This window comes from Schistocerca piceifrons, chromosome 5 (genome assembly GCF_021461385.2).
Source record: "Schistocerca piceifrons isolate TAMUIC-IGC-003096 chromosome 5, iqSchPice1.1, whole genome shotgun sequence".
Classification (NCBI taxonomy): Eukaryota; Metazoa; Arthropoda; class Insecta; order Orthoptera; family Acrididae; genus Schistocerca; species Schistocerca piceifrons.
In genome coordinates this window covers 337,578,352-337,593,145 of record NC_060142.1, presented here as the reverse complement: position 1 = coordinate 337,593,145, position 14,794 = coordinate 337,578,352, and the positions used below count along the sequence as shown (strand labels likewise).

Sequence of the window (14,794 nt, the reverse complement as noted above, 5' to 3'; positions counted from 1 at the left end):
TAATGTAACATTATTTACTTCTAATCATTACTTTACATCTAGTTTGTTTAATTTTCATTTCCGTCACTTACTATTCCAATCATAACATAAACTGGAATGTGAGAAACAGAACAATATGCAAGTTCTTGAAATTTATTGTGTGTTCTTCCTTTAGAGAGAGTTCAGACACATCACAATATACTCAAATTTAGTACAATTCCCTTAATCACTTTTTCTTTTTGAGCATTTTGTTAAATTCTGACCAGATGAATATCTTTCTAATATGGTTAAACATTTTAGTGAAATAGTACTTCCTTATATACAACTGAGAATACTTTATAAAGAACTATTCTTTTAAATGAACTAACTTTTAATTACTTAGTAGAACTGTCTGTACAATATTCATGCATCAATAACCCCTAGGATACCTTAGCATTATCTGTATAATTGGTTGAAGCATGTATAGTAGTTCTGACTCTTGTATTTTCACATGTTATGACACTTTGCAGTGCAACAGAATCGGAGGTATATCATGCTTTCATTACAGTTTCTGTCATTTGTATTAATTTCGTAATGTAGTAGCTAGTAATGTACATTGTTTCACTTCCATTGAAGATGGCTGAAAGTGGCTAACCAAAACTTGTAATTCTATTCAAAAAACTTTGTGATCAAGACAGTGAAGTAAAAATTATGTACATCGTGATTGCTCTCCAGATTGTCATTTTCGGTCAAATTCTTTTCTTTTCAATTATTCACTCAAACATTTTGTATACATTTTCCTCTGTTGATATATTTTTACTGGGATTTTTGGCGATGCTCTTGTCAACTGCCAAAAGACCCAATTCTGCTTGCTATGTATTAAATTGTCATTCACATATATGAGAAACATTAGATCTGAGAATGAACTGAGTGAATTCCATTAGTAACTATTTCTCCTGTATGTGTAATCATTGAGTTACATAGAACAATGTTTCATGTTTGTTTAGCTAACGACAACTGTAAACATAAAATCTCTTGTCCAGGAGTAGGCTATTGTAACTGGTTGCCCTAGTGTTGTATTAGTACTGTTTGGTAAAAGTTACTGACCTCTGGAGCTGTACATTACATTCTGGGAGTCCATTCACTATTGTGTAAACATTTTTTTTGCTTTCTTGGCACTTCATCTGTGTCATCAACTTATCTATCAGGGTCAAGTTATCTTGAGTTCCATGTGTTAAGATTAATTTCTGGAATCAATATATTATGGAAATACCATTCTGCCTTGAGCAAACACATTCTTCATGTGTAAAACACACTAGGTCTCAGTGAAGTTTCAGTATCACTATTGGTATAATTATTTCAAAGACGATCAAGATGATGATGAAGCCTAGCACATAAATTACTGACAACAATGTGGAAGAAGAAAGGAAAATGGTTCTGGAAAATTGCTGAATCTCCTTCAGAAAGGTTGCTGATAATGTTGGCATAGCCACTATCTCATGCTAAGCAATTTCTTCAGACATTTTGGGCATGAAATGTGTAACAGCAAAATTTGCTCAGAAATTGTTGTATTTTGACCAAAAACAATGTTGCTCTGGAACTGCTGAATGAAGTTGACACAATCCTGAACTTCTAAAGAAGGTTATAACAGGTGACAAAACATGGATATATGGGTATGATGTCGAAACTGAGGCCCAATTGTCCCATTGGAAACTGCCTGTAGAGTCAGGACAAAAAAAAAGTTCAATCACATGTGAATGTTCACATGTTACCCTGTGAAAATCCATCATCAGTTCCTGCCTTATGGTTGTATGGTCAATAAGGATTACTACTTGGAAGTTATGCGCCATTTGCGTGAACCAATCCTAAGAAAGTGACCAGAATTGTGGCAGAACCACTCGTAGAAATTGCATCACAATAATGCTCCTGCTCACACGTCAATACATGTTCATGATTTTTTGGAAAAACAAAACGGCTATGTTGCCTCAGCCACCATTTTTGTCAGACATGACCCCATGTGACTTCTTTCTATTCCCAAGTCTGAAGAGAACCAGGAAAGAACATTGTCTTGCCACTATTGATGAATTGAAAACAGATTTGATGGAGGAGCTGAACACCATACCGAAAAGTGAGCTCCAGAAGTGCTTCCAAGATTGGAAAAAGTGCTTGCACAAGTGTATTATATCTGAAGGGGATTGAAAGTGACAAAGTTGATGTTGATGAATTAACAAAGGTTATTTAAGAAAAACAAAAGTTCCTGTTACTTTTTGATAATGCCTCATATGCAGCTGCCTGACATCTTCAGTTCATTTGATATTTGGCTCCAGTTTGTCATCTGAACCTTATCAGAATTTTTCAGTATAGCGTGTCCATAAATTATCTTTACAACTTAAGACCTTAACACATGTAAAACCATACTAGATATTAACAAATGGTTTCCAGTATGTGGTGAGGTAACTCATAAAGTTTTTTTTATTTGTTCATAACCATCAATGTGTGCACCCGTAGTGGCATGGAGAATGTATAGTTTGAATTCCTTTTCTCTCCACATGCTATTCATGATCTCCAGGGTGACATGTTCAAATGCATTGTGAATCCATATCTTCAAGTCCTGTATGTCTCTAACCTTGGTTTGGTACGCCAGATTCTGTGCAAAATCCCACAGGAAGTAGTGTAGAGGTGTGAGGTCAGGGGATCGTGGCAGCCATAAAATTGTACGATCTTGTCCAGTGCACCCATCTGGAAACTTTTCATCCAGAGACTGATGGACATTTAGGGACCAGTGCTGTGGTGCCCCATCCTGCTGAAATATGACATCAGGTTGCAGTTGTGGTGCAGCAAACTCTTGTCAAGGTAAACACCACCATTGACTGCAGACTTGATGAAAAAGAATGGAATAATGGTACAACTGCGCATCCCTCCACACCAAACACTGGCCTTGGGACTGTCTTTTTCTATTTCACATGTAACATGAAGATGCTGTAAGGAGCCCAACAAAATCAGTGTGTACAGTGGCTAGAGAACTGGAAATGAGATGATCAATAGTGCACATTATCTTGCATTTGAGTTTACTGCTATATTCCTAAAAGGTGCAGCTGCTTCAGGCATTAAAGCCTACATACAAACCTCATGGTGAAGAGTTAGCTGTGGATGTGGTAGGTGAGACTGACACAAACTATGACTGTTTGGAAAAGATTAGTTCCTCCGATTAGGTAACATTTCCTGTAGCCTGCAAACTTTTCAAAAAGTCATTGTTTGCATCAGGCTTGCGCAGCATGTCCACTGCAAACTCTTCACAATGGGGTCATTCTGTTGGCTTTAATGCCTGCAGCAGCTGCACTTTGTAGGGATATAGCCGTAACCTCTTGTGCAAGATGTTCTGCACTATTGATCATCTTATTTGCCACTCTCTGGCCACCACACACACAGATTTTTGTCAGACTTCTTGCGAACACCAGCCATACCATGTCAGTGTCTGAAACAGGAGGACAATCTGACACCCCCCCCCCCTCCCCCCTTTTTTAGCCGGCCGCTGTGGCCGAGCAGTTCTAGGCGCTTCAGTCCGGAATCACCCTGCTGCTACAGTCACAGGTTCGAATCCTGCCTTGGGCATGGATGTGTGTGATGTGCTTAGGTTATTTAAGTTTAAGTAGTTCTAAGTCTAGGGGACTGATGACCTCAGATGTTAAGTCCCATAGTGCTTCGAGCCATTTGAACCATTTTTTGACCTCTTTTTTATAGAGAGCACTGCCTGTTTCCATCAGTGACGTATGTCAAACGTGAATAGTTGATCAGAACGTTGGTTGCCTTCCATACCATGTTTGAGAGTTTCGGTGTACTTGGGTATCAGATGTCACCTATGTGAACTGGGCCACACACTGACCTTTCTCCTGTGGCGTCCACATTTTACCAGGTTTTCAAGTTCAATTTTTCTTCAAAATTGCACCGCCTGGAAGATAAAAAGAACTTTGAGGTATCTTATCAAATTTCGAAAACCATTTTTTATTATATAGTATAGTTTTAAAATTATTAAAGTCTTAAATTGTAACTATAATTTATGGAGACTGTGTATTATGTAACATACATTTACCAGAATGTTAAACCTAAAATGAATTTTTTTGCACTTTGCTGGATTACAGTACTGCTGTAATATTTTGTCAACATTTAACCATCATTTTGTTCTTATTTTGAAAATGTCGTGGAGATATAAACTATTATGAATGAGCTTTGTAAATTGGTGAGAGGGAGGAGAGCTTGTGTATGTAAATTGAGTGCATTTACTGCCTGTTGATTGTGCTTTTTCATGCCTCCACGTCAACCTAATAAATGTTAATTAAAGAATAAAACAGTATTGACAGAAAATACAACTCTATATGATATAGTGTTGTTATCTAACAGTAGCGAAGCAGAAAAAAAGTGGTAATTTCATTTTAGGCCTAACATTTTGGGAAATATACATAGTAACATGAAGTTGAAAAATCCTGATCAGAAGCAAATGACAAACTGGAGCAGATTGTCAGCTGTACTACAAATGTTAGAGAGCCATATAAACAATGTGATACTAAGGCACCATACACATTTTTTCTGTTCATTATTTTATAAATGTAAATATCATAACCTCAAATCTGTATGTGTTATCATGGGGATTTCTGTACATTTTGACAGAGTATAAATGAACTTACTAACGATCCTGTAACATCACCAAAACGTGGTTTAGTGTTATACAAGAATAATTTGTATTTAGTCAAGACAGAACCATATTTTCATAGTTATGTATTACATAGCAAACACAAACAAAAATGGAGCTTCAACTACAAGATGAATTCTGGAATCAAATTCTATGCTCTTCTGTTGCCAGGATGGAGACTGATGTTAACTTTTCAGTTGTTTTTCATGAATTCATTGCTAAGTGTGACAAACAGATTGTCGTATACCACTCACTATTAACTTCTTGATGATCCTCTCAAGTAGGCAGCTCCACCTCAAGTGTCTGGCCACAGGCAGCCCAGTTGCTTGTGGGCACAGGTGGGTAGGGGTGGGTGAACATCTGATGTGTTGGCACCCAGGCCAAAGTGTGTGCGAACATACTGCCCCAACCAACAATCCACAAATGGGTGTGGCCGAATGGCTTGTGCACACGCAAAATACTTGCAGGTCACTCAGTGGGTAGTCTGTACTGTCTGCACCTGCCTTTGGACGAAATGCCAAGTGCCCGTGCTCCATGCAACACCGTCAGGAAGGCCTGCTCTAAAGCAACATCCACTATGTGTCCAATGGAATGTCGTATGTCTGCTTTAACGTACTTTTTTTTAGGGGCTGTTGGTGATGGCTAGTTATTTGAAACCAGTATAGCCATTAAATAATTTGTGTGAGCATTGACAGAAATAAACTTTATAGTTAGAGCCAATTTTGTTGGTTTTGGTTCATCTTTTATCTCTCAAACATTTGTTTGTGCTACTATAGATACTCCCACAGTCTTAAATTGTATTATGATGTTTTAAATGGATTTTGCATTTCCTCAGTTGAATTTTTTAGCATCTCATTACCAGGTGACTTGAGCTTGTTTTTGAGCTTTGGTCAAATTTTACTGAGTCCTCTGGGAACTGATACTTTTCTAAGCCAAATGTCCATACAAAAAGTAATTTACTTCAGTCATTGACATTCCTACAGATGCCTCTATTTCATGGTAAGTCACATGCTGATTCTCTTTGATCTTATGCACAGCATCGATATTTTCTTTTGCTGACCTGCACAATATGAATCCTCAGCTTAAGTGCAATGCAGCAAAATTCTGCAAACCATATATAAACAGTGTTTTCTGAAAGTGAGTGATTACCAATATTGAATGAAGCAGTTTAAGATGATGTCAGTTGAGCAATTCAAGATTGTGTTGGTTGAGTTAAACCTTCATGAAAATCATTAAAAAAATCCAGTAAAAACCTCGAAGTGTAGTTACCATTTTTTCATGACACTGTTTATGGATAACAAATGATGAATTTTAAAACAATAGTAACGCCATATTTCAATAACATGTCTAGTGGTGTTCTTAAAAATTTGTAATGTGCCTGTCCTAAATCATTTTTCTCTCAGAATAGTTTGAAAAGTGCTGCTGTCATCTAAAAAGTGCTGCTGTCATCTGTTACAATCTGTTTGGAATACATGAGAGAGCTGTTTATAATGTACAATCAGTGATTATTAACTAGAGAATGAGAACTTGAATCAGATAGCAAGCAAACAACTATATGTACAGTGCATGCAATATTACTTGGCCCACAGCTGTACTGACAGTGGGTTGGGAATGGTACAACAGTAGGGGGGGGGGGAGGGGGGGGAGGGGGGGCTGGGCCTGGGCCTGGGCTGTGGATGGGACAGCACAGTAGGGGAGGTGGTGGTCTCCAGGTGAAACCTTCACACAAATGTCTACCATGTGGAACTTGTAAGCTACAGTTACCGAGTCTGCAAACGACTGTGTTAAACATGTCAACCATTTATTATTAAAAACACAATGGGTGTAGGATTACGTTGCAATCGCAACAGTGAGTGTGATTTATTCTTGCCTATCTTGTGCACCTTCTTTTTTCTCTTTTTGATGTGTTAAAAGTAGCTTCTTTTTGCAAAAAAACACAATGGAATTTACACAATTTCACCTAACATGTTGAAGGAGTTGCACTTGTGATGAGACTCTGAAACACTCTACTTTTAATCAAACAATTGAGCACAGTGAGGTAAATAGCTTGTGAAATGTTCATGCTTGGTATAAAAATAAGAGTCCTTCACTAATGTAATTACATGTATATCACAGAAAGTTTTGTGTGTTAGCTACATGGCAAAACAGTCTCCACTTTGTGTGAAATTTGCCCAAAATTTGTTTTGGTGTCTCGAACCATTTGAGATATAAGAGATGTTATGAATATGTCATTTGCACTCTTATCATTTGCGCACACAGTCAGAAGTGAGTGCACAACATACAGTCAATTTCTATGAGGTTTGTGATAGATATAGAGCTTGTAATGATTCATGCTGAATGTTACTTAACTGAAGTTTCTTCTGCCTGGTCCATTGATGAATGAATGCGAAATTTTCATATTTCACAAAGTTTATTCACATTAATTGACATCCTAACTGCACACTCGTCATTTAAACAAAACACGGACAGACTTCACTGATCTCTTTGAATTCCAAAAGTAACACCAAAACTGACTTGTTGCAGCATCGCTGCACGTAGAATTTCAACAATAGCTTCCAAAATAAAGCATTATTAATTTTTTATAATTTTGATGTTACAGTTAAAATTTACAAAACGTAAAGAAACTGATGTTACAGCCGAATAAGGTATACAATACAATATTGAATGACAAACTTTTATAGTAATATCTTTAATTTTCCGTAAGAAAATAATTCTGAACTTTAATTACAATCATGTCTCATGTTTTATTTTAGGTATATAATTAATTACAGTTTGGATTTGGTTACTGATATTCAGTGGCAGTACAGAGCTTGCGCTGTATCTGATTACATATATAAAATGCAAAAATAAAGCCTCAAATTGTGGAAATTGGAAAACTGTGAGATGTAAACAATTGGGGAGTTAATTAGAAATGTAATCACAAAGAATATAAATTACAGAGGAAGACATAAAAACAAATAACAAATGAAAATACATCACATGGTAATAACTTTTAAGCTGTTTCTCAAGATAGTGAGGTCTTCTGTTACTGGATTTTTAGATACCATATTGTTAATTAGAAGCATTGATTTTTCATGCTAACATCTCTGCAGTCTCTAGTTATTTATTGCTAAGGACTTACAACTTCAATTTTTTGATTAGTAACTTAATTTAGTGTATGTCCATAATTTTATCAATGACAACAATCCACCAATAATTATGACAATACACGTCCTTCCAGAACATTCCACATGCCTTCACAATGAACATAAAGTTTTTTTATCAGATAGGGCAGAATGATATAAAGACACACAAACAAGGCCTTAGGAGGCACTAAATTGTCTGATAACTATTCAGATGCATATAAAAAAGGTGGTATCAGACATTTCATATGAATTTTGGGGAAGGCTGTATCGTTATAAGCTCATCTCCAGCGTACACAAAAATTCAGTATATTGAATATACAGTGTGATTCAAAAAGAATACCACAACTTTAAAAATGTGTATTTAATGAAAGAAACATAATATAACCTTCTGTTATACATCATTACAAAGAGTATTTAAAAAGGTTTTTTTTTTCACTCAAAAACAAGTTCAGAGATGTTCAATATGGCCCCCTCCAGACACACGAGCAATATCAACCCGATACTCCAACTCGTTCCACACTCTCTGTAGCATAGCTGCTGTTATTTCTCGTTTCAAATCATCAATGGTGGCTGGGAGAGGTGGCCGAAACACCATATCCTTAACATACCCCCATAAGAAAAAATCGCAGGGGGTAAGATCAGGGCTTCTTGGAGGCCAGTGATGAAGTGCTCTGTCACGGGCTGCCTGGCGGCCGATCAATCGCCTCGGGTAGTTGACGTTGAGGTAGTTAAGGACAGATAAGTGCCAATGTGGTGGCGCTCCATCCTGCTGAAATATGAATTCTTGTGTTTCTTGTTCGAGCTGAGGGAACAGCCAATTCTCTAACTTCTCCAGATACTGTAGTCCAGTTACAGTAGCACCTTCGAAGAAAAAGGGACCAAAAACTTTTTTGGCTGAAATGGCGAACAAATGTACAACTAAATGAAACTTCATAGCTCCCTTAATTCGCCGACAGATAGTGCTTAGCTCTGCCTTTTGTCGTTGCAGAGTTTTAAATTCCTAAAGTTGTGGTATTCTTTTTGAATCACCCTGTATTTTTCATGTAGCATTATGTGGTGTAATATGCACCAAATGCAAATTCTTAGTGAGCTCCGGTTTTCATTGCAAAGTATTCAAATCTTTTGCAGTATATTGCGTAATACAAAAATGTCATAGAAATTATAACCATTAACAAAATGATAGGTAGTTAATCATGAAGCTTATGAATGAGGCTGTGAACTGCATGTGCAAAAAGTTTCTTTAACCGAATAGTTTCTTTAAAATCATTTGAGAAATGTTGCCATGCAGCCAGTGTGCATTTGCCTCCATTCCCACTTTGTAGTCAAAGCAGGCAGAAAATGGAGAGAGGAGTGAACAAACTCATCACTGAAACCAAGAATGCATTTCTGTGCATGGGCCAATTTATCTTATCCGACCTCTGTATGTAATAAGGTAGAAGCGTAGGGTGAAACTAAAAACTTGAATGTGAATGACTGAAAATCAGAAGTAGGGGAAGATTAAATGATCAAGAAGTCACATAGAATTAAATAGAAGTGAAAAAGAAAACAAATATGAAGCTAGGAGGGGAAGAGAAAGACAAACATGAAATTGGCGAAAGAGGGAGAGGTTCAGAATGCAGTTAGAAAATTAAAGGAGGGAAGGTGTGGAAGAAAAATAAAGTATGAAGAAACAGTTGTACATAAAGACCAATATATATACAGCAGCACACACTTTGAGACAGGGACTGATGACCACAGAAGTTAAGTCCCATAGTGCTCAGAGCCAACCACTTTGAGACATTTCTTCCTTAGATCTTGAGTGGAATCTCTTCTGTCACAGTATCAGAACACCTTTTATTGCCACGAAACTAATTTCTTCAGTTATGGCTTGTTTCTTACCATTACCTTCATAACTCTCAGTGAGAGCAAGCTCATACGTGTAAAGGTTTCTCACAGCTATACCCAGACATAAAAGGCACCATGGCCCACTTTTGAAGACATTCCTCTTGTAATGTAATATTGAATTGATCTGTAGTGTCAGCCTTTTCTTTGTAAATGCTCGCATTTTGTGAAGTTTGTGCCTAGAACCCTATCCATGGCTTGCCCGTTCTCAGATGTAATCTTTTGCACCTTTAGAGGTTTGGAAGTCCTTGATTGGTTATTCAGCCCTTTCAAAGGTGGTCTTGTCTCTCCTCTTTCTGGTTCACTTCTACCTTGGAATCCTCCTCCTATGTTTTAAACATGTTTAATTTATCAATAAGATTTTGATTCCCTGTTCTCTCTCTGTTGATAGGTACCGGGCTTCACATTTCCAGTTACAGAACATTTTTTGGATGATCTTGTTTCACAAAATGTGTTGAAAAAATTACCTGATTCAACAGTGCCTTGCGTAGATGTAGATCTTGTGTGTACTGTAATAGACTGGCTTCACCAAAACAAAGGTGAAGGGGCAATATTATGCTTTCTGCCTGGTTGGGCAGACATAAAAGCAGTATTGGAAAAGGTGAACAAAATAATGAATAAAAGTGAACTGTTTGTTGTGCCTGTGCATTCTCGAATTTCTTATACTGACCAGCAGAAAATATTCAGCAGACCACCACCTGGCATTCGTAAGATCATTCTTGCAACAAACATTGCAGAAACAAGCATTACTGTGAATGATGTAAAGTATGTTGTGGACACAGGATTACACAGGGAACAAAGGTGAGTCTGTCAAGTTACTGGTTAAAAAATGCTAGTAGTTATAGTTAGTTACTTGTTCCATAGATGAAATTCGCAATAAATGTTATGATGTGGAACGCATCATCACAGCAAACATAGAACATTGAATTAAATAAATGTTTAATGACTTATTATCCCTACTCAGGAATTCCTCTGTAATATGAAGGAGTTGTTAAGGAGGAATCTCTTTCATCTTCATTTGGAAACACACCTACTATCTGTCACGCATTTTATTTCTATGTGTAGGTTGTGAAAGTGTTGTAGCTGCATATTTCACCACTCTATGTGCCAAAGTAAGATTTGTTCAGGGCTACTGAAGATCATTTTTCTTCTAGTGTTGTACTTGTGAATATTCCTGTTACATTCAAACTTAGATGGACTGTTGGTAAAAAATTTCGCGAGTTAGTAATTGTACTCGGAGGCTGTGGATAACGTTACCAACTGCTTCAAGAGGTACTTACAAGATGTAGGTGTAAGAGTTACACACATAACTCTAAAAACTATTTTTTCTGCAATGAATATTTTGTACCTAAGCGTGTGTGTGTGTGTTGTGTTGTGTTGTGTTGTGTGTGTGTGTGTGTGTGTGTGTGTGTGTGTGTGTGTGTGTGTGTGTGTGTGGATGATTGACTGATCTGGCCTTGTAACAATAACCAAAATGGCCTTGCTGTGCTGGTACTGCGAACGGCTGAAAGCAAGGGGAAACTACAGCCGTAATTTTGCCCAAGGGCATGCAGCTTTACTGTATGATTAAATGATGATGGCGTCCTCTTGGGTAAAATATTCCGGAGGTAAAATAGTCCCCCATTCAGATCTCCGGGCAGGGACTACTCAAGAGGATGTCGTTATCAGGAGAAAGAAAACTGGCGTTCTACGGATCGGAGCGTGGAGTGTCAGATCCCTTAATCGGGCAGGTAGGTTAGAAAATTTAAAAAGGGAAATGGATAGGTTAAAGTTAGATATAGTGGGAATTAGTGAAGTTCGGTGGAAGGAGGAAAAGGACTTCTGGTCAGGTGACTACAGGGTTATAAACACAAAATCAAATAGGGGTAATGCAGGAGTAGGTTTAATAATGAATAGGAAAATAGGAATGCGGGTAAGCTACTACAAACAGCATAGTGAACGCATTATTGTGGCCAAGATAGATACGAAGCCCACACCTATTACAGTAGTACAAGCTGATATGCCAACTAGCTCTGCAGATGACGAAGAAATTGAAGAAATGTATGATCAAATAAAAGAAATTATTCAGATAGTGAAGAGTGGCGAAAATTTAATAGTCATGGGTGACTGGAATTTGGTAGTAGGAAAAGGGAGAGAAGGAAATGTAGTAGGTGAATATGGACTGGGGCAAAGAAATGAAAGAGGAAGCCGCCTGGTAGAATTTTGCACAGAGCACAACTTAATCATAGGTAACACTTGGTTCAAGAATCATAAAAGAAGGCTGTATACATGGAAGAAGTCTGGAGATACTGACAGGTTTCAGATAGATTATATAATGGTAAGACAGAGATTTAGGAACCAGGTTTTAAATTGTAAGACATGTCCAGGGGCACATGTGGACTCTGACCACAATCTATTGGTTATGATCTGTAGATTAAAACTGAAGAAACTGCAAAAAGGTGGGAATTTAAGGAGATGGGACCTGGATAAACTGAAAGAACCAGAGGTTGTAGAGAGTTTCAGGGAGAGCATAAGGGAGCAATTGACAGGAATGGGGGAAAGAAATACAGTAGAAGACGAATGGGTAGCTTTGAGGGATGAAGTAGTGAAGGCAGCAGAGGATCAAATAGGTAAAAAGACGAGGGCTAGTAGAAATCCTTGGGTAACAGAAGAAATATTGAATTTAATTGATGAAAGGAGAAAATATAAAAATGCAGTAAATGAAGCAGGCAAAAAGGAATACAGACATCTCAAAAATGAGATCGACAGGAAGTGCAAAATGGCTAAGCAGGGATGGCTAGAGGACAAATTTAAGGATGTAGAGGCTTATCTCACTAGGGGTAAGATAGATACTGCCTACAGGAAAATTAAAGAGACCTTTGGAGAAAAGAGAACCATTTGTATGAACATTAAGAGCTCAGATGGAAACCCAGTTCTAAGCAAAGAAGGGAAAGCAGAAAGGTGGAAGGAGTATATAGATGGTCTATACAAGGGCGATGTACTTGAGGACAATATTATGGAAATGGAAGAGGATGTACATGAAGATGAAATGGGAGATACGATACTGTGTGAAGAGTTTGACAGAACACTGAAAGACCTGAGTCGAAACAAGGCCCCCGGAGTAGACAACATTCCATTGGAACTACTGACAGCCTTGGGAGAGCCAGTCCTGACAAAACTCTACTGAGCAAGATGTATGAGACAGGCGAAATACCGTCAGATTTCAAGAAGAATATAATAATTCCAATCCCAAAGAAAGCAGGTGTTGACAGATGTGAAAATTACCGAACTATCAGTTTAATAAGTCACAGCTGCAAAATACTAACGCAAATTCTTTACAGATGAATGGAAAAACTAGTAGAAGCCAACCTCTGGGAAGATCAGTTTGGATTCTGTAGAAATGTTGGAACACGTGAGGCAATACTGACCCTACGACTTATCTTAGAAGCTAGATCAAGGAAGGGCAAACCTACATTTCTAGCATTTGTAGACTTAGAGAAAGCTTTTGACAATGTTGACTGGAATACTCTTTCAAATTCTGAAGGTGGCAGGGGTAAAATACAGGGAGCGAAAGGCTATTTACAATTTGTACAGAAACCATATGGCAGTTACAAGAGTCGAGGGGCATGAAAGGGAAGCAGTGGTTGGGAAGGGAGTGAGACAGGGTTGTAGTCTCTCCCCGATGTTATTCAATCTGTATATTGAGCAAGCAGTGAAGGAAACAAAAGAAAAATTCAGATTAGGTATTAAAATCCTTGGAGAAGAAATAAAAACTTTGAGGTTCGCCGATGACATCGTAATTCTGTCAGAGACAGCAAAGGACTTGGGAGAGCAGTTGAACGGAATGGATAGTGTCTTGAAAGGAGGATATAAGATGAACATCAACAAAAGCAAAACGAGGATAATGGAATGTAGTGGAGTTAAGTCCGGTGATGCTGAGGGAATTAGATTAGGAAATGAGACACTTAAAGTAGTATAGGAGTTTTGCTATTTGGGGAGCAAAATAACTGATGATGGTTGAAGTAGAGAGGATATAAAATGTAGACTGGCACTGGCAAGGAAAGCGTTTCTGAATAAGAGAAATTTGTTAACATCGAGTATACATTTAAGTGTCAGGAAGTCATTTCTGAAAGTATTTGTATGGAGTGTAGCCATGTATGGAAGTGAAACATGGACGATAAATAGTTTGGACAAGAAGAGAATAGAAGCTTTTGAAATGTGGTGCTACAGAAGAATGCTGAAGATTAGATGGGTAGATCACCTAACTAATGAGGAAGTATTGAATAGAATTGGGGAGAAGAGAAGTTTGTGGCACAACTTGACCAGAAGAAGGGATCGGTTGGTAGGACATGTTCTGAGGCATCAAGGGATCACCAATTTAGTATTGGAGGGCAGCGTGGAGGGTAAAAATCGTAGAGGGAGACAAAGAGATGACTACACTAAGCAGATTCAGAAGGATGTAGGTTGCCGTAGGTACTGGGAGATGAAGAATCTTGCACAGGATAGAGTAAGCATGGGGAGCTGCATCAAACCAGTCTCAGGACTGAAGACCACAACAACAACAACAACAACAGTAATAGAATCTCAAACAATTTTCTATTTTATCTGAAATTTCGTCCTTGATATTTCCTTTCTTGGTTAATTTACTTCCTAGACACGTGAAAGCATCTACTTCTTTAATAACTTTTCAATTGCAGATGTATCTTTCATTTTTTTGCTGATTTTTTTTTTTTTTTTTTATTACTTTTTGTTTTGTTAAACTTGTAAAAAGTAAATTATTAAAAATATCTGCTATACATGAACAGTCATCTACAATGCTCACCTTCAGTTTAACAGATATAATCCATTTTATTCACTTGGGGAATAAATGTTTTGTTGACCTCATCACCACTGACAAAGTCCCTAAAAGAGGACTCAGCCAAACATGCCGTACACACGTTTCACTGCATTTCAACATAATTTTATATGGATTCTTTCTGTCTCTCTTCAGATGGTATGGCACTAAGATCTGGGAATGGTAAGGTGCTGAGCCATAAAGAAAATAATCCTTTTAACTTATTGACCAGAGGCCATACGTTGCCACAGAGGCCAGGTTTAACATAAACAATTATGAACCATTAAGCTCATGGGAACATCCCAAATAAGAAATGCAAATTATAGCTTC

General features: G+C 37.7%; 1 protein-coding gene across 1 annotated transcript in view; it reads left to right on the top strand.

The window, feature by feature from the left end:
• LOC124798977 (ATP-dependent RNA helicase DHX30-like) overlaps positions 1–14,794 on the top strand; it is a 310,021-nt gene that overhangs the window by 133,189 nt on the left and 162,038 nt on the right. Inside the window, exon 9 of the mRNA XM_047262513.1 lies at positions 10,043–10,452. Within this exon, the coding sequence (XP_047118469.1) occupies positions 10,043–10,452 (410 nt within the window). The remainder of the gene's footprint in view (positions 1–10,042; positions 10,453–14,794) is intronic.